Source organism: Pelodiscus sinensis, chromosome 21 (assembly GCF_049634645.1).
Source record: "Pelodiscus sinensis isolate JC-2024 chromosome 21, ASM4963464v1, whole genome shotgun sequence".
Taxonomy (NCBI): Eukaryota; Metazoa; Chordata; order Testudines; family Trionychidae; genus Pelodiscus; species Pelodiscus sinensis.
In genome coordinates this window covers 8,748,111-8,765,604 of record NC_134731.1, presented here as the reverse complement: position 1 = coordinate 8,765,604, position 17,494 = coordinate 8,748,111, and the positions used below count along the sequence as shown (strand labels likewise).

The window sequence follows — 17,494 nt, the reverse complement described above, 5'->3', positions numbered from 1 at the left end:
AATTTGGACAAATGTATAGCTGCCCAGTGGTTTACAAATGCAGGAGGGCTGGTCACTGCGGAGAGCTAAGCAAGAAGGACCGGCAGATGAAATGGAATTTGAGGGGAGATTTGGAGGAGGAGAGGGAAGGCATTTGACATATGGAAGTAGTAGGGCCCAGCTCCTAGTGAAAGGTGGCATAGAAGAAGATGCAAAGCAACTTGCTGGGGAAAAGCGACCAAAAGAATGGTTGGAAGAAGGAGAGGTGGAGGGATATGCAGAGTGAAAGGTTCTGGATCAGTCATGAATAGCAGCTGCCCATTGGGATCAGGGAAAAGAGTCTCAATGAGCCCGTCCTGCACTAAGAAAGCAAATCTGTCCCCTCCAGACATCAGAGATGCAGGTTTCACCGTTTCAGGACACAGTAGTAATTTGGGAGAGGGCATGTTCTGGTGATGGCCAATGTCACAAAATCCTAGAGAGACTGGGTTTGTGATTTACAAAAAGAAAACATGTCTCTCTCTACCAAATGAGAGATGTCACAATGCCGACTCCTCTGCAGCTGTTGCAACCAAAGCACCAAGCGCAGGGAAAAAGAGTTGTGTTTTGGAGACATGAAATCATTCATCCCTTAGGTTAGACGGGTCCTGAGTCTTGTGGATCCAGGATAATTATTATGGGCTCTGGTCTCCCCTTGATCATTCACATGGATATCTGCGTGGGGAACACCCTGAGCAATAAAGAGGATGTTATATGCTTCATTGCAGTGGTTCGCAACCTTGTTAGATTACCGTAGCCCTTTCAGCAATCTGATTGGTCTTGCGTACCCCAAATTTCACCTTGCTTAACCGATTTCCTTACAAAGTGAGATACACAAATATGGAAGTGTCAGAGCATGTTATTACTGAAATTGCTTTCTTCCCTGGCTTGTCTGTATGAAATTGTAGTTTGTACTGACTTGGCTCGGGCTTTTGATGTAGCCTGTTGTAACACTAGGCAAATGTCTAGATGAGTTGATGCACCCCTGGAAGACTGCTGAGTAGCACTAGGTATACATGGCCTCTGAGAACTGTTCTATTGTGCCTGTTCTTTAATGTCTTAAGGTCCATAAGCAATGGCCTTTTTGAGCAGACAGATCTGAGACCACTAATGTTATTTTGTTGACACCTGTAGGGCGAAATATTACATGTAACCCTTCAAGAGTTCAGATATAGAACTGCGTATAATAAGTCCAGGCAGTACTCTCTTCTCCCCCCCCCCCCCCTTCCTACTTCTTACCTAAAGCACAGTCCGCCATTTCGTCTGTCTAACATAGCCCCCAAAACGGCTCCTTTTTGTAGATTGCAGAGGTGCACGCTTGTTGTAGCTGTATCCCTCAGGGAAATAACCTGCGAGAGCAGCCTGGAAAGTGGAGCAGATCATATGGTTGCTTTAGCTGTGCTTAAATCTTCCCACTCAGATCTTATGCATCTCTAAATCTTCATGAGTAAAGCAACTGCTGCATTTGAGTCCAGAGCTGCTTCTCCACACCCTTTACAGGCCTAGTGTGCAAAACGATCCTTTCACAGTGTGTGTGTGTGTACGTGCTGCAGGTCTGCTTAAGACTGCATCGCAAACAAGCCAGCTAATGCATCACTGCCTCTGGAATAAACTGCTACGTCACTGATAGCACTTAGCATGTTACAGTGCTGGGATCAATGCAGGCTCCTAGTTGGAATGTGCGTCAGGTATGTATCTAAAATGGATGCTCTCCATTTGCTAGCGTTCTGAAAGGGAGACAGCAGTGTGGGTTTGCCTTTTTGCTGAACAATGGGCCTGGTGCGAAAGAGAAAATGAATTTCTTGTGTTTACTGTAACGAGGGTGACACGGGCAGTGTCTGTGTAGTTAGATGCTCAAGAAATAACCTTTGCAGTGTGCGTGTTTGGGAGTGTTATATCAGAACGGTACGATCCTTGTGCAGAGCGTCTCTGGAGGATGCGTTACACCAAAGTCACATGCGCTGGTTTGGTCGTGTACCTCGCAGTGAATTCAGCTGCTAGCAGACATGATTAATGATTTTAGCCAAGGTTGTGGCTGCTTCTGACTTGATACAAGTGTAACAAAGGCAGTAGGTTTATTTTCCCATGGATATGGAGCTCAGAGACTGAGTGGGTTTGAGATGGGTAGGGCTTGAACATTTGGCAGTGTAACCTGCCCATTGAGTGAAAGGGGAGCTGGGTATACCAGCTGTTCTGTAGCCCACTTAGCGGGTTGCTAAGGACCTGGGATGGTGCTGGGCTGTCCTGGAATCGCGGACTCTGCTCCCTCAACAGCAGTCCAGGTGGTTTATGGAGGAGCTGGGTGAGCGAGCTGGCAGAGAACCAGGCAGGTTTCCAGTCGAATCCCTGGAAGTTCATTGAAATCCACCAGTTTCTTTGCAGTGTTTCAGTATTGGTAAATTTTGAATCTATTGCAGGCATCCCCGATTCAGCTGCTGCTGAAACTGACCAGCAGCGGCTGAATCAGGGACTCCTGGGGCAGAGCTGGACTATCGTAAGGGGAGCTACAGGGGGGGGGGGGGGGAGGGGGAAATGTTTTTGTGGAAATCTTTGTGGCTAGCTCTAGTTCTGGTTGTAGCTGTAGTGTGGCCCTGTTCTCCAAAGGCCCCCAGCACTTCGTGAATGTGAGCAAAGGCTATTGGTGGAAACGATCCATTTAGCTGTTGGTTGAGCATGCCAGTTGCTTCATTAGCCATGAATTCATTCATCTGGCCTGTGCCCTAGAAGCCCCGTAGACTTCCATCCATAGAGGGAAGGCAGGGACAGAAATAACCACGTTCTCACATGACCAGCATCTGAGTACTCACCCCAAACTTTGGTTGTCAGGATTCAGAGCATAGCCAAATTCCATGGCTTTTGTGCAGGGGACCAAACCAGCTTTCCAGAGCTGAGTGCCCCAAATTCTGTGTGTGGTAAGAGCTGAAATCTAATGTCAAATGTTTGCAGCTCAGACCCTTTCACTCAGGCTTTGTCTGCACTTCTAAAATTAAAGTGAGGTCGCGGCAGTGCTTTACAAGTGTGGCCAGGGCAGGAGGGCTAGGAGAGGGGTCTCCCAGGGCATGTCCACACTAGGAAATTATTTCGAAATACAGCCGCTCCCTGAGTTACAAACAAGTTACGGACCAACACTTGGTCCATAACCTCGAAGTGTTTGTAACTCGGATCCCATAGAGTTACATGGCGACTGTGCTGTTCGTAAGCGTGGATCGCCGTTCGTAACTCGGATCTGCATTTATGACCATTTTGGTCGTAAGTGCGGATGGTCGTAAGAGGAGGTGGTCGTAACTCAGGGAGTGGCTGTAACTAAATTCAAAATAACTCCTGGAATAAGTACAGTAAACTTCCGGTAATCCGGCACCTTTTAGGACCCAGGGGGTGCCGGATTATCAGATATGCCCGACCTATCAGAAGGGGGAGCTATGAGGGGTCTGGAGAGGGGTGGGAGGGGATGCCACCCCAGACCCCTCATAGCCCCCCCTTACGATAGTCCGGCTCTGCCCCAGGAGTCCCTGATTCAGCCGCTGCTGGTCAGTTTCAGCAGCAGCTGAATCGGGGATGCCTGCAATAGAGCAGCTGGGGTACTGCCGGGCTGGTCCCGCAGCGCCGAGGGGCAGTGCTATGGCACCAACCCAGCAGCACTCCAGCTGCTCTTCGGGATGCCTGGGGCAGAGCAGCTGGAGAGCTGCCGGATTGGTCCCGCAGCGCCGAGGGGCGGCGCTACGGGACCAACCCGGCAGCACCCCAGCTGCTTTGCCCCAGGCATCCCCAAGAGCAGCTGGGGTGCTGCCGGGTTGGTCCCGCAGCCCCGAGGGACAGCGCTACGAGACCAACCCGGCAGCACCCCACCTGTTCTGCTCCCGGCTTCCCCGATTCAGCTGCTGGTCAGTTTCAGCAGCAGCTGAATGGGGGAAGCCTGTCCGGCTGCCCCAGCACTTCCGGGTTCCTGATGGTGCTGGACCATCAGGAGTCCCGGAGCATTGGATGCCGGACTAATGGAGTTTTACTGTATTTTGAAATAAGCTTGTTCCCCAAGCAAACCAGGCATTATTATTTTGAAATAACCAGTCCCTTATTTTGAAATAACAGACCTGGTAGTACGGACACTCCTTTGTTATTTCGAAATAAGGGGCGTTATTTTGAAATCACTCCCTAGTGTAGACCAGGGCCCAGTGCTCTCTAGCTAACCGCGCTGAGAGCCCATTTACACTTTACAGCACTACAACTTGCTGTGCTTTGGGAAAGGGGGTGTTTTTTTCACACCCCTGAGCCAGAAGGTTGCAGCGCAGTAAAGCGGCAGTGTAGACTTCGCCTCAGTTTTTTGGCCCCATTGTTCTCTAGTCAGAAGATATGCACTTGCACGGCAGCTGTCTACCTGCTTCTTTCCTTTGCATCTGCAAGGTATCCTTCTGCCCTTCCACCTTTCTGTGGATAAAGCTCTAGGAAATGCAGAACTTTTTGCCTGAACTGAACATTATCAGACATGGCAGTTTCTCCCCCCGGTCACCGTCCCTCCCTCACCCTGTACCCCTATTCCTAGCCCCTCTCTCTGTTTCAGTGCACTGGCCTAACTTGTCATTGTCCTGCTTCAGGCTTCTGCGGTCACCAAGAGCTGTAAAAGCTGAGTAGCTGTACTGGTTGCTGTGGCTGTGTCCTCATTGGCATGATTTTTGGATGATTTTATAGTTTCCCTTCCGTCACTCGTGCTGGCAGACCCTCTGCAGACTGAGGTCCGGGCTGTCCTAGTTTAAAATACGTAATAACGGGAGATGTTCCCTGTACTTTTTGAAAACAGAATCCGATTTCTGCATCTATTTCTGTCTCATGGCGAGCAGGGTGTTAGTCCCATTTTTTGCTACATACGTGTGTCTCAGGCTTTTTTTTTGTGCTCATGTCCCTAGTGAACCTTTGCGTGTGCTTGATGCACATGTTGTCTTCCAGTCTCTCCTAGGCACTTTCAGGGCTCCCATCACCATAGTATCCGCGAACCTGACAATCATTTGTGTATTCATCCTCACAATGCCTTTGGAAGCTAGGGAAGTATCATCCCCATCTTGCAGAGGAGAAACTGAGGCACAAAAATACTAAGTGACTTGCTGAGGGTGCCTCAGGCAGCCTGTGGCATGGTAGGGAATTGGACTGAAGTTTCCTGAGTTCCAAGCTAGTGCCCTGGACCATCCCTTCCCCTGTCGTAGTCTCACCTTCCTTCCCTAGGGGACTGGAGAAACTTCACATCTGTTCTCCTCTGTTTGACCATGGAAACATGTTCCTTGTCTTCTCCCCAGCATGGTGACTTTATTTCCAACCTGATCTAGATGGCAATTTGTTTAGCTTGGTGGAAATCCCTGGGATTATTGGTTCCAAAAGGAACATCTCAGGTCCGCTCCCCCCTCCCTCCCAGTGTGGTCAGTATCCATGTATCCACCCAAAACATTGTCTCTGGGGGTGCTTGACACGTATTCCTGACAAACGGGAAACTGTGGAATCTAAAGTGTCTTCTAAAGTGACACGTTGGAGACTAACAAATATAAACCTATATAGTAGCATGCGCTCTCATGGGCAAAGCCCACTTCATCAGATGTGCTCGTCTGATTAAATGAATTGTGCCCCCAAAAGCTCCCCCCTTCTCAAAAAACGTTTCCCTGTGCGATGACAGAGTGACATCATCACGTCATCTGCATCCTCATGCTGCCTCCGCCGCCTTGGTGCTGTCCTCTCCTGGCATGGGATGCTCCGGCTCCCGCTTCACACCCTGGGGGCTCTGCCGCTGGGGAGGAACTGCTGGGGCTGGGTCCCTTCCACTCTCCGAGCCCGCCCCGCCCACTGGCCATGCTGTGTCCCCGCCGTGCCTGACCCTCTCATCTCCTGGGCGGTGCTGGACCCGAGCCCTCTCACCCCTTCATCCCACACCCCAGGCTGCTCCTGCCCCCTTCCGTCTGGCTAGACACCTATCTGCAGAGAGGGGGGGTTTGGCAAGCATAGCGAGCAGGGAGCCCCCTAGTGATACTATATATTTTTGTTCGTCTCCAAGGTGTCACAGGACTGCTTGTTTTTAAAGTTGCAGACTAACATGGCCACCCCTCTGAAATTTTCTAAAGCAGTAGTTCCCAACCTTTTCGGCATCACGCCCCCTTTTTGATTTTTGAGAAACCCCCATGCTCCCCTCCCCCCCAAATAGCAGCAAAACTTGAGTGCAAAAAAAAAAAAGGAACCGAAAAACAAAAATAGCAGCAAAACTTGGGGGGGAGGGCTGGGTCGCCTCGCGCCCCCTCTGGAATTTCTTCATGCCCCCCCAATTTGGGAACCCATGTTCTAAAATGACCTCCCTCTAGCAAATGTGAGCAGAGAATGATCATTTTCATGGAAGCCCATTTTGTAGCATGAAAACTGCAGCAGCAATGTTGTCTCCTTAAGCCCACGTGTGTAACCTGTAGATCTTTTCTTCCTCCTCCTCTTTGATCACCTCTTTCCTTACAAATGCAGCTGTGTGAACCCTGCTACCATGTGTCCCAGAGGGAGAGAGACACTGACTGACTGAAGAGGGGTGGAGCAGTGTGGGACAAAGGTTAAAAATCTGAGGCAATCAGGGAAGCGCTGCAGCTCAAATCTGGTTCCAAGAGGGACATACAAATTCAAAGGCGGCATTTTGGGCTTATTTAGAGCTGCAGCAGCAACTACTGTAAATGAGTAATCAACCAAATCAAAATCTGGAAATCCCTCTAGCAGGCCAGCATGGAAGTTTCTGCAGAGAAAATGCAGGAGATCAGGTACTATATGCTCCAAAGGTAAGAGCTGTGCCATCTTTACTGATTGCTTGGTCCTGACAGATGACACATACGCAGGTCTGGCAGGGTCAGAGTCTGTGCTCTGGACAATCGATAATGGATCCTGAATATTTGTCAGTGGTGATTTGATCCCTGGAATTTTTAATTGGTAGGAGACATTTGGGATGCAGTTTCTGCTTTTATTGTGTCATAGCTAGAACATAAATATGTTTAAACAGTAAAAGGGCAGATCTTTGAATTGCTGCAGGACTTGCAGTTCAGCTTCCAAAACTGCAGCAGCAGATTTTTTAAGTGTAGGAGCTCTCGAAGTACCAAATGATGCAGTTGTGTGCCAAGTGACTCGTTGGCATACCTCAGGACTGTAACTGTGTACAGCTGGCTGGCTGCTCTTTTTGCTTAGGGTAATTCCTGCTTTGTTTGGAGCTCTTTTACTTCCCCTCCACCTGCACTCTCCTGAAAAAGTAAAAGCTTCTTACTTCTGCACTGAGTTGGTGGTACAGTGCCTCTATTAGTAACTAGATTCCATGCTTCATTGCCTATCACTAAATAAACTCTGAGCTATACCTGCAAGCAGTATGTTTTTTCCTCTCTCTATATTTGAGTCCATCTGTCTGTGTGTCTGCCTGTTCAAGAACCCTTCCTAAATCAGTGATTTTCAAATTTAGGGTTGTGACCCAGTACTGGGTCCTGGAATGTCAGGCGCAGGGGGATCAGGTGACCAGTGGGGGTGCAAACCATGCCGTGCTGCAGAAGTGGCCAGCAGCAAGCCCTGCACTAGGACGTGGCTGGGAACCTGCTGCCGGTTGCTTCTGGGGCGCAGCATGGTTTGCAGTGCCAGGACAGGCAGGAAGCTGCCTTAGCACCCCCACTGCTGACCAGGAGCCCCTGAAGTTAAGCCTCTCCTATCCCAGCCTTGATACCACCCCCAAAAGCTGGATTCTCTTCCTATGCCCCAAAGCTCTCCTCCTCCGCCCCACTGTGGAGCTCACACTCTAGTCAAATCATGCTGAGTCATGGGCATCAGCAATTTTCTTCAACTGGATAACGAGAAAAAAAAGTTTGTCCTAAACTGTAAGAGCTAAGACCACCAACTTTGGTGTGCAGCTTCCCAGCTTAAACCAAAATCAGGGTTTGGTTGCACCAGGAAAATGGGAAGTGCCGGGAATGGGGCTTTGTCCCATAATGTGGAAAGGGAAAGGGCTGAGAGAAGAGGCATGCAAAAGGGAAGAGGAATGTGATACTGAGAGTAGCCACTTGGGGCAGCTTCAGCACCAGGAGTGGCCAGCAAGGCAGGGGCTCTGCAATCTGGCTTGCCTCCAGGCTGGGTAAGTTGCCCCAAATGTGGGGCCTGTCTCTTCCTCTCTCTCCCCCCCCTGCTGCCCCGGAGAGCCTGCATGCCATGGGGGGATACTGGAGGAGGGATAGACTCTGGAGCCTCACCCTCCAATAGCCTGCAGGCCGTGTGTGGGGGAGGTCCACAGGAGAAGGTGGCAGGCTTCAGCCTGCATGTCACGGGAGGGCTGCTGGTGGGGGTGGCACTCTGAGAGCCTGCTCCCTCTCTGAGAGCCTGCAGGCTGTGGGGAGGCAGGGCAGCTTAGCAGGCTGAGGGCAGCCCACCAGCCTCCCCCCCCCCCCCCCACCCGACAGCCTGCAGGCCAAGGAGGGGACATCTAGGGGAAGCCTGCCAGCAGAGGAATACAGCCCTGGTGCCCTGGGAGGAGTTGCTGCCGGAGCAGCGCCAACTCGCTGTCATCTGTGGCCCCGTAAGCCCTCCCCCACTTCCCAGCTCCCTACCCTGAGTTCTTCACCCCACTCCCCCTGCCCTGAGCTGCCCCACTTCCCTCTCCCTGCCTTGAACCCCCCCACACCTCCCAACCCTATGCCCTAAGCTAAGCAATCCACCCTTTGCCCCTCCTCACCACTCAATGCTCACTCCAGCCTTTGTTTTTGAAAAATTCAATCACTGAAATAAAGCATGTACATGTAAAAAAATAACTTCAGTTAAGGCCTTGAGCAAAGCCAGGTACATCTGCTAGTCCTGAATATTTGAGAGGGGGAGAGAGGGAGGGAGGGGAGCGAGAGGGGGGGAGGGAGGGAGAGAGGGAGAGAGAGAGACACAGACACAGACACTCTGTGTCTGTGTTCACGTCAGCAGCCGTTTGAAGTTAGTGGGACTAACGCTCACATGCAAAAGCGTTTGCAGGATGAGATCCCATTTTGTCCTTTAGATCTCCTTGTTGTTTTGTCAGTTTCCAGTAAGCATGTAATCAGGTGTGACCTCTGCAGTCTTACCAGGATATAGTGCCTGTCACCATTTTTGAGCTGCATATGGCTGCTTAAAGCTCCTGGCCCACCTACATAGTTTCTTCCTTTTCTATGCTGCTTGTCCGGGTTTTCCTTAGGCCCAGTCTCTTAAAATGTACGTTGCCCTAGCAACACCACTCAGGGCTGTGGAAAATTTCTGGCCCCATGTAATGTAGTTTGATCCGCCTTATTCTTACTGTCAGTTCAGTTTGGTTACTGGTTGGATTATTCCATCCACCTGGTTGCCACCTCATAGAGCGGTGGATTTACTGTGCTGATGGAAAAGCCCTTTGCTTGCTATAGTAAGTGTCCACACTGCAGCACTGCGATTGTGCTGCCTTAGGGCATGTCTCCGCTAGGACATTTTGAAATAATAACTCCTGAAATAATAATTTCGAACTAGCGTACCCACACGACAGGGAAGCTTTGAAATTAGTCCGAGGCAGGCTCCGTTATTGTGAACTCACTGCTTCATCTTAGGGTATGTCTAAACTACATGGCTCCGTCAACTGATCAGCTGTTTGGCGGCTCAGCGTGGCAGCCATTTAAATGAAGCCGCGATTATTTAAAGCGCGGCTTCATTTCCCTTTGCCGATCAGCCTAATCTACATGGCTCCATTGATGGAGCCATGTAGTTTAGACACACCCTTAGAGTCCCAGGAAGCACTTGCTGGTGAAGACATGCACCAAAGTAGGTGCATCACAAGCCAAGTAATTTTGTTATACTAATTCTGAAAAGTAGGAAATTGTTGCAAGCAGGGGAAGGGAGGAATGAAAGCAGGAACAAAGTCAAGAAGGGGAAAGAGGCAAAGGAAACACATAGGAGGCAAGTCCCTCTGAAATCCCAGCACTAATCCCAAAGGAATTAGGCACCCAACTACCATTGATATTGAGTGAAATCTGAGCTCCCAACTCACTTGAGCTACATGCCCTGGGTCCTTTGAAAATCCCAACCTAGACACTTAAAAGTTGGTTTAAACCTTTATCTTGTCTGTACTACCGTATATTCCGGCGTACAAGACGACCTCTGAAGTTAAAAAAGTCCCCCAAAAATCGGGGGTCGTCTTGTACGCCGGATGCCCCCCCGCCGGCTTCCCCCGAGGCTTTCAAAGCCGCGGAGGGGCTCCGGCTGGGGGGGGGGGGCAGCCTAGGCGCTCCTGGCGGCTTTGCTCCCGGTGCCTCCGGTCTGCTGGGGACCATCTCCAGCAGACCAGGGACACCGGGAGCAAAGGAGGCGGAGGGGCGCTGGGGTATAAGATGAAACCCTATCTTTTAATTAAAAAGATAGGGGGTCGTCTTATACGCCCAGTCGCCCTATACGCCGGAAAATACGGTACCAAGCCCTTTATTTCGAAATAAGGGGCTGGTCATTTTGAAATAAAACTCCTGCTTTCCACGAGGAATAATGCTCATTTTGAAATAGTTATTCCGAAGTAGCGGTAGCGTGGATGCTCCGGTGCTGCTATTTTGAGATAACTCATCTCCCCCCAGTACATTTTTAAGCAGGCTTGCCAGCAGCCCGGCTCAGTCCTGGCTTGTGCTGGGTCTGGGACTTACCCCTGCTGCGGCTCTGCATTTAAAGTGTATTAGGAGCCAGGTGGACAGGCAGCCCAGTTCCGTTCTGACTCACAACAGGTCTAGGAGCTCAGAACTCCCACTCCCAGAAAGGGGCTGCTGCCACCCCATGCTGCTGCTGCTTCTGTATCAGAGGCAGCAGCAAGGGGCAACAGGAAGCCGGTCCGTGAGGGGAGCTGACACAGAGGCAGCAATGTGGAGTGGCAGAGGGCACCTCGAGAGTGGGGCCGGAGCACGCTGGCTGCCGGTCCCGCTCCCGGGGATTATAGAATAGTCGTGTAACCAATAAGAAATCACGAGGTTAATTGACTGTTCAGTTAACCAGTATTGAACATCCCTACCCCAACCTGCATTATCTGTATAATGTATCAAAGTGCAGAGGGATTCTGACTTGTGTAAGGTCACATGGAATATCTGTGAGAGAACTAGGAAGTGAAGTTGGATTTTGGGAGTCCCAGTCGAGTGTTTCAGTCAGGAGATTCTTCTTCCTCATGAATTCAGTTCCAGATTTCATGTATTTGGTCTTGCTTCTGGTTCGTATCCCTGACTATGTAGTACATCTAAGCTAGATTGAGACCTTGTCTCCTTACGTAGTCTGTGGAGGATAGAGAAAATGCTGCACAATAATAATCTACTATAGTTTTGAGGGAGTTTGTGTGTCTGTCCAAGGACTCCTAAATGGTAACTAGGACCACCACATTCGATATGCAGCTTCTTCTTATGATAATTTAAAAGCAAGGTCAGGGTTTGGTTGTGCCAGGACGACGGGGTGCATGTGGAATGTGATTGCTTCTCATCACATGGAAAGGGATGGCTGAGATAGCAGGGACAGTTATACTGCAGAACGACCACAGGGGGGCAGCAAACAACCGTGCCCCAACAGCCCTAGAGAGCCGTGGAGCAGCCTCTGGCCAAGCAGCTCAGTGCCCTGGCTGTCTCAGGACAGCAGCTACCTGCCAGGCAGTGTGGCCCCACCATCATCCCAGGCCAGCAGCTGGAAGCATACTGTGATCAGGCCACGTGGCTCTGGGCTGGCCCTGGGGAGCAGTTATGTGGCCATCCCTAGCTACAACTCCTGCAACTCTCTACACCCCCAACCCACTGCCTTGAGCCCCTCCTTGTCCCCCCCCGACTCTCCCCCCCCCCCCCAACTCTGAAGCACACAAGCAATGCCGGGTAAATCTTCTAATAATTAATAATAGAAAAGTCTTCTATGGGAAATGCCCTGGTTTTGTGGTATCTACCTGGCCCTGACAGTTACTACAAACTAGCTCTAGCTGCTGCTTGTGCAGGGTTTTATTAACGTTTCACCTTAAGCTGAGACACTTAAACTTTTGTGTGTTGAAATTGGGATTGTGGCTTGTTACGTAGGGTTTGTGCTAGGCTGAACGCCACAGGCGTGATGGATCCTCTGTCCTGCTCACGCATCCCGAACGTGCCAGCTGTTTGTCATTAGAGACTCCTTTTTTTCCTTACTGGCTTTGATTTTTCTGGCCAGTTCCATTACTCAAGGGTCACCGTGTGTCAGCCGACGGTCAGGGCTCCCTATATCTGTCCCTTAAGACCGGCTGAAGTTCTTTTAAATTGTGCCTGGTTCTGTTACAGCAACTGAAGGAGTCAGGTTGAAACTTAAACAGTTACAGGTTTATTGAGGAAGCTTATAAATCATATGGTTGCAATGGCTATTGTTCTATTTCTTAACTGTTAGCAAAATATAGATCTTAAAAATGGTTACAAAGAAGATAAAGATAGAAAAATAGAAATAATGGTACCAAGTAACAGCTTACTCTTTCTATGTGTACACTTAAGACAGAGGACCACATCCAGGTACAATTTTTACCCCCGTCTGTGCCTCTCAACTCCAGCATGTCAGGCCAGGGCCGGTCCCTCAATTCCTAGGAAAGACGAAAATACGAGGTGGGCGTCCCCATAGAACCTCGGGAGGTCAAACACCTAACCCGACCAGCAGGTAGAGGGTAGAATGACACTCAAAGTGAGTATGTGCTGGACCTATCTTATATACCCATTGGGTCACGTATTTCTCTTTCTTATCTGTAATGCCAAATGGGGCTGGTTTGTCTTTTGTGAGACCAGTTCTTACAAGGGAGTTGTGAACTTAATTTACACTTGTAAGAGAGAATTGAGATGATTACATTGGAAGTACTGGACATTCTTTTCTCAGTGGGAAATTCCTCTCCCAGGGACTGTGTGTGTGTTCGAATCAACATGGGTGCCAGCCGGGGCAGTTCTCGCAGCCTCGAGGCCAGCTTATTGACTTAATCACTCTCTCTCCACATATCTGTGTTTTTTTTCAGCTTCTCAGGATCAGATGAGCCAGCATAGACTATGCTGATTTTACTGCTCCTTCTCTGCCCTGTATGCTTCAGAGAGGCAAATAAGATGGATGATATGGGGGGAGGGGGGGCTGTCTGGCTACACCGTGTCCGCTCTCTTTCGTCCCTCCTCCCCAGCGGAGTTGCTCAATGCCACCGGCTCCGCAGTAGGCAGGCTAGGTCAGGGGTTCCCAAGTTGTGCTCTGGGGACCACAGGCTGGCTGCAGAGCCTGTGCTGGTGGTGTGGTGCAGCTGGTCAGCCCTCTTCCTGCTTTCCAGCTGCTAAGGTAGGGGTGGGCGAAAAGGCCTCCACGGGCCTGATTTGGCCTGCCAAGCGGCTTGATCCAGCCTGCGGAGGCCTTGCCACTCCCCCACCCCCAAGCCAATCAGGGGTTGGGGGCAGGAGGAGCACGCGAAGTCTCCTCCCACCCTGCTAGGAGCAGGGGCAGGGAGGTGGAAACTTCATGCACTCCCCTAACCCCTGATTGGCCTGGGGGCAGAATGGGAAGCGCCCACAGTCTCCTCCCACCTTGCCAAGGGCATGGGTGCCTAGGGAGAACCTCTGCAGAGGGAGGGGAAGGTCAAAGACTTCACATGCTCCCACAGACCAGCCACAGTCTGTGGGTGGGGAAGCAGGGAAGTATCCAGGCCCTGCCCCTTCTGATGCAGCCTGGAGCCACTTCAGGAATTTCTGAAGTGGCCCCCAGCAAAAAATTATTGCCCAGTCCTGTGCTAAAGCCACAGGCACTTGTGGTGGGTGGAAAGGCTCACACACACTAGTGAATGGGAGGGGAGGTGTCCAGGAGGCAATATCTCTGTGAAGATGCGGGTGACACATTAAAAGCCCAATAACATGCACTCCCCTGGTAAAGGGCTGCAGTGTGTGTGGCGTATGTGAGGCTGATGGCTTGTGGTGTCGGGCGATGGTGTTTGCCTTCCGAGCTGTATGATGCTGGAGGGCTCCTGTCTAACAGGCCAGGGGAAGGACTGATGCTGGGCACAAGTGGTCACCCCATCTCTCCTTGTCACTGTTCTGGTTCCCTAGCTGCATGAGCAACGTTGGGTTGGGATAAGCTTAACTCTGCCTTTCTATGGAAGGGCGTAACTAGCAAGTCATGTATGTACTGGCTGGTCAGTGCTTCTCTCTCCTCCAGTGGCCACAGTGATGGCGCACATACAGTCTGGCCATTGCATGCATCTCACAATCAATTCTCTGAGCGTTCCTTATGAGCGCTCGGGCCAGAGCGGCTGCACTTAGAGGCAGAGGAAATTTTTAAAAACTGCCCCCAGGGGCATGTGTGAAATAGATCTACTTGTACCTTCTGAGTCACCTTTTTTCTTTCCCTTAGGCCCAGTATGTCCGGCTTGCACCTTGTAAAGCAAGGCCGGGACAGGAAGAAAGTTGATCTGCAGAGGGATTTCACTGTGGCCTCTCCTGCAGAATTTGTTACTCGTTTTGGAGGGAATAAAGTTATCGAGAAGGTAGGTGACTAGCTCTTTGTTTCCACGCCCACATCAATCAACCTGTGTTATCTGTGCAACACTGAGCACCCAAGCTAGTAAATGCCAAATATTCATAGAATCATAGAGCTGGAAGAGATCTCCGGAGGTCATCAAGTCCAGCCCCCTGCCCAAGACAGGACCAATCCCAAATATTGAGAAGTTCTGGAACTGAAAGCTGCATTCCTGCCTGTAACAATGATTCTTTTGCTCTTATTGCCACGTTGGATAAATATCCTATCACTCGAACTTTGTGGGACAGTAAGCATGTGACATGAAATTGCTGTAGAATGTGGCTCTCAACGTTAGAGATGGCTGTTGAATGATTCGGTGCCTCTTGCTGTCAGAGCGCAATTGTATTTCATAGGGCTTTCTCCACTCTAGTTCGAATGGTCTAAGGGGAGAGGCTCCCTCCTCGTCCCACTCCCTGAGGTTGATGTGAACTCGTTTCAAATGTAGTAGCAGTTGGTGGATCAGGCTGCGTATTGGTCCTGTTCCAATGTCCCATCCTGTTTCTCAGGCAAAGTGAATCATGTCCCCTTAAAATCTGTGTTAAACAAGAACTGGTTTCTGTGTGTGATTGCTGTGGAAGGGAATGCTCTTATTGAACTAAGATGTCTCTGTTGATGTAATGCACTGGGGGAGAGGGAGAAACAAATATTTGAGTGGCCCCTCTCCATTGCTGCCTAGTTACTAGGGGTGTAAGCGAGTAGTTGAATAGTCGACTACCTGATAAGCCTAAGTCAACTACTCGACTACACTTTTCCTTCCTCCCTTGTTGCCTCTATTAGAAGCAGCAAGCTGGGTCGTGGGGATAGGAGCCAGTGCTCCGGGGAGTCAGCTTAAAAGCCAGTTCCCCCCCCCCCAGCACCATCTCTGTAGTGCTGCATGACCCCCCTCCCCCAACAGGTAGCAGCATGGGCGGGGGGTAGGAGAGGCTACTGTGAAGCAGCCTCTGCCTGTGGCGGGCCCAGGCTGGTCACAGGCAGAGGCTGCTCCGGCAGCAGCCCCTGTCCACGGCGGGCCCAGGCTGGCTGTGGGTAGAGGCTGGCAGACCTGACATGAGCCGGGACCGAGCAAGCCTGGCTCAGTCCCAGCTCACGCCGGTCTGGGACCGCAATGGCTCTGCATTTTACATGTAGTGAGAGCCAAGCGGCTCTTACTACATTTAAGATGCAGACCCGCGGCAGTTCCAGCTCTGTCCTGGCTCGCGTTGGTCGGGGACCTACCCCCACTGCAGCTCTGCAGCTTAAATGTAGTAAGAGCCGGGCTGCCTGCACACCCGGCTCCTGCTACATTTAAACTGCATAGCCGCAGCAGGGAGTAGCTCCTGGACTGGTGCGAGCTGGGACCGAGCGCCTTCCCTTTATCGACTAACCGTGTAGTCAGTACAAATTATATCAACTACACGATTAGTCAATGACCCGCCTCTTAACATCCTTACCTGTTACATCTCCACCCTGTTTCTAACCCACGTAGGTCCTTATTGCCAATAATGGGATTGCGGCAGTGAAATGCATGAGATCCATCCGACGCTGGTCGTACGAGATGTTTCGAAATGAGCGTGCCATCAGGTTTGTGGTCATGGTGACGCCTGAAGATCTGAAAGCGAATGCAGGTAAGTTGCGATGACGTGTTAGGGGACGTTGCCCCTCCCCCACTCAAAACGTTCTGCATGAGCAATATGCATGATGGTGTGCGTTAGCACTGTGGTGCATATTTTTGCTCTTCCGTCCAGTGACAAGTTAATGTGGGAGGAGATTGGGGCTTTGCATTCTTTATAGTTTCTGATGAAAGCGCTTAATCAGGTGATCTCTTGACTTAGCTGTTGAGTCATGGATTTAAAGCTGTTTAAGATTTGATGGGAATATTTCCCCTCTCAAACGCTGGTTTCTGTTTGCTTTTTCACTCCTAGATTTGACCCTTACAGAAATGCTTGTTTTCAGTCTGAAACCATGAGCCCTTTTGAGATCATTTGCCTTCAGCACAAAGAGTTAAGATGAGTGCATTGTAAACTCACAGAGCTGCACCTTGAATTGCTGATTTTTCTCTCTGCCTTAAAATATAGCAAGCTGTGAATAGGAAGGGCTTTTGAGGGCCGGGAGAATGGTCTGGCTGTTGGAACTGGGATTAGGGGCAGATGATCTGGTGATCAAAGTAGGAAGTTGGGGTAATACTGAACTATTTCACAAGGATGCTTGAATGATTAACGAATTGGTTAACATGGTCTGTGAAATGCTTGGAAGATAAAATCTCTCTGTAAAGTGTGTGTATTTGTGCTGTTTCTTATTACGCCAAATCCTGAGTGTTTCTTGAGTCCATGGAAGTAAAAATGGCAAACTGTTGAGAGTTTAAGGCTGAATGTTGCTGGTGGGATGTGTCCTAAATGAGATTCCCTTTGTGTTCGCAGAATACATTAAAATGGCAGATCACTATGTCCCAGTGCCAGGAGGACCAAATAACAATAATTATGCAAATGTGGAGCTCATCCTTGACATTGCAAAAAGGATTCCAGTGCAGGTGAGAAGGGGCAAAGCTAGAATTTGGAGTTAAAAGGCAAAATCAAGGAGTCTTTCTTGCCAGTGATTCGTGAATCCCATTTGAAGGAAGTAAGATCAGAGAAATGGTCTGGGGAAAACTCTCAGGTGGTTTGGGAATTATGAAATCCTAAAAAAACCGTAAACAACGAATAGTCCTGCAGCACCTCGGAGACTAACAAAACATGGAGATGGGATCATGCGCTTTCGTGGGCACAGCCCACTTCTTCAGATCAAGAAAATCATAGGATCAGTGAAGTTGCTGAGCAGTGGAATGGGGCTGATTTTTCCGCATGTCAGTACTTGCAGCAGTTGTGTGGTGTCCCTAGGACAACTCTGCCCTTAAATCCTCTTCAGAAGTTCCTTGTAATGTCGTTCTCCCGGGACTTGTCTTGGGGATGCCGTGCTCTTGCAGTGTCACACATGCTGTCAGGTGTGTGAATGG

At 50.1% G+C, this 17,494-nt stretch overlaps 1 protein-coding gene across 10 annotated transcripts in view; it reads left to right on the top strand.

Moving 5' to 3' along the window:
* Positions 1 to 17,494, top strand: part of ACACA (acetyl-CoA carboxylase alpha) — a 229,179-nt gene that overhangs the window by 25,192 nt on the left and 186,493 nt on the right. For 7 of the 10 annotated variants that reach the window (XM_075904774.1, XM_075904771.1, XM_075904768.1 and 4 more), the window contains 3 exons: positions 14,362 to 14,494; positions 15,992 to 16,130; positions 16,923 to 17,032. In XM_075904774.1, the coding sequence (XP_075760889.1) occupies positions 14,362 to 14,494; positions 15,992 to 16,130; positions 16,923 to 17,032 (382 nt within the window). Of the gene's footprint in view, positions 1 to 6,483; positions 6,801 to 7,881; positions 8,126 to 14,361; positions 14,495 to 15,991; positions 16,131 to 16,922; positions 17,033 to 17,494 lie in introns of those variants that run through there. The other 3 variants (XM_075904773.1, XM_006138625.4, XM_075904772.1) reach the window with 3 other exon arrangements.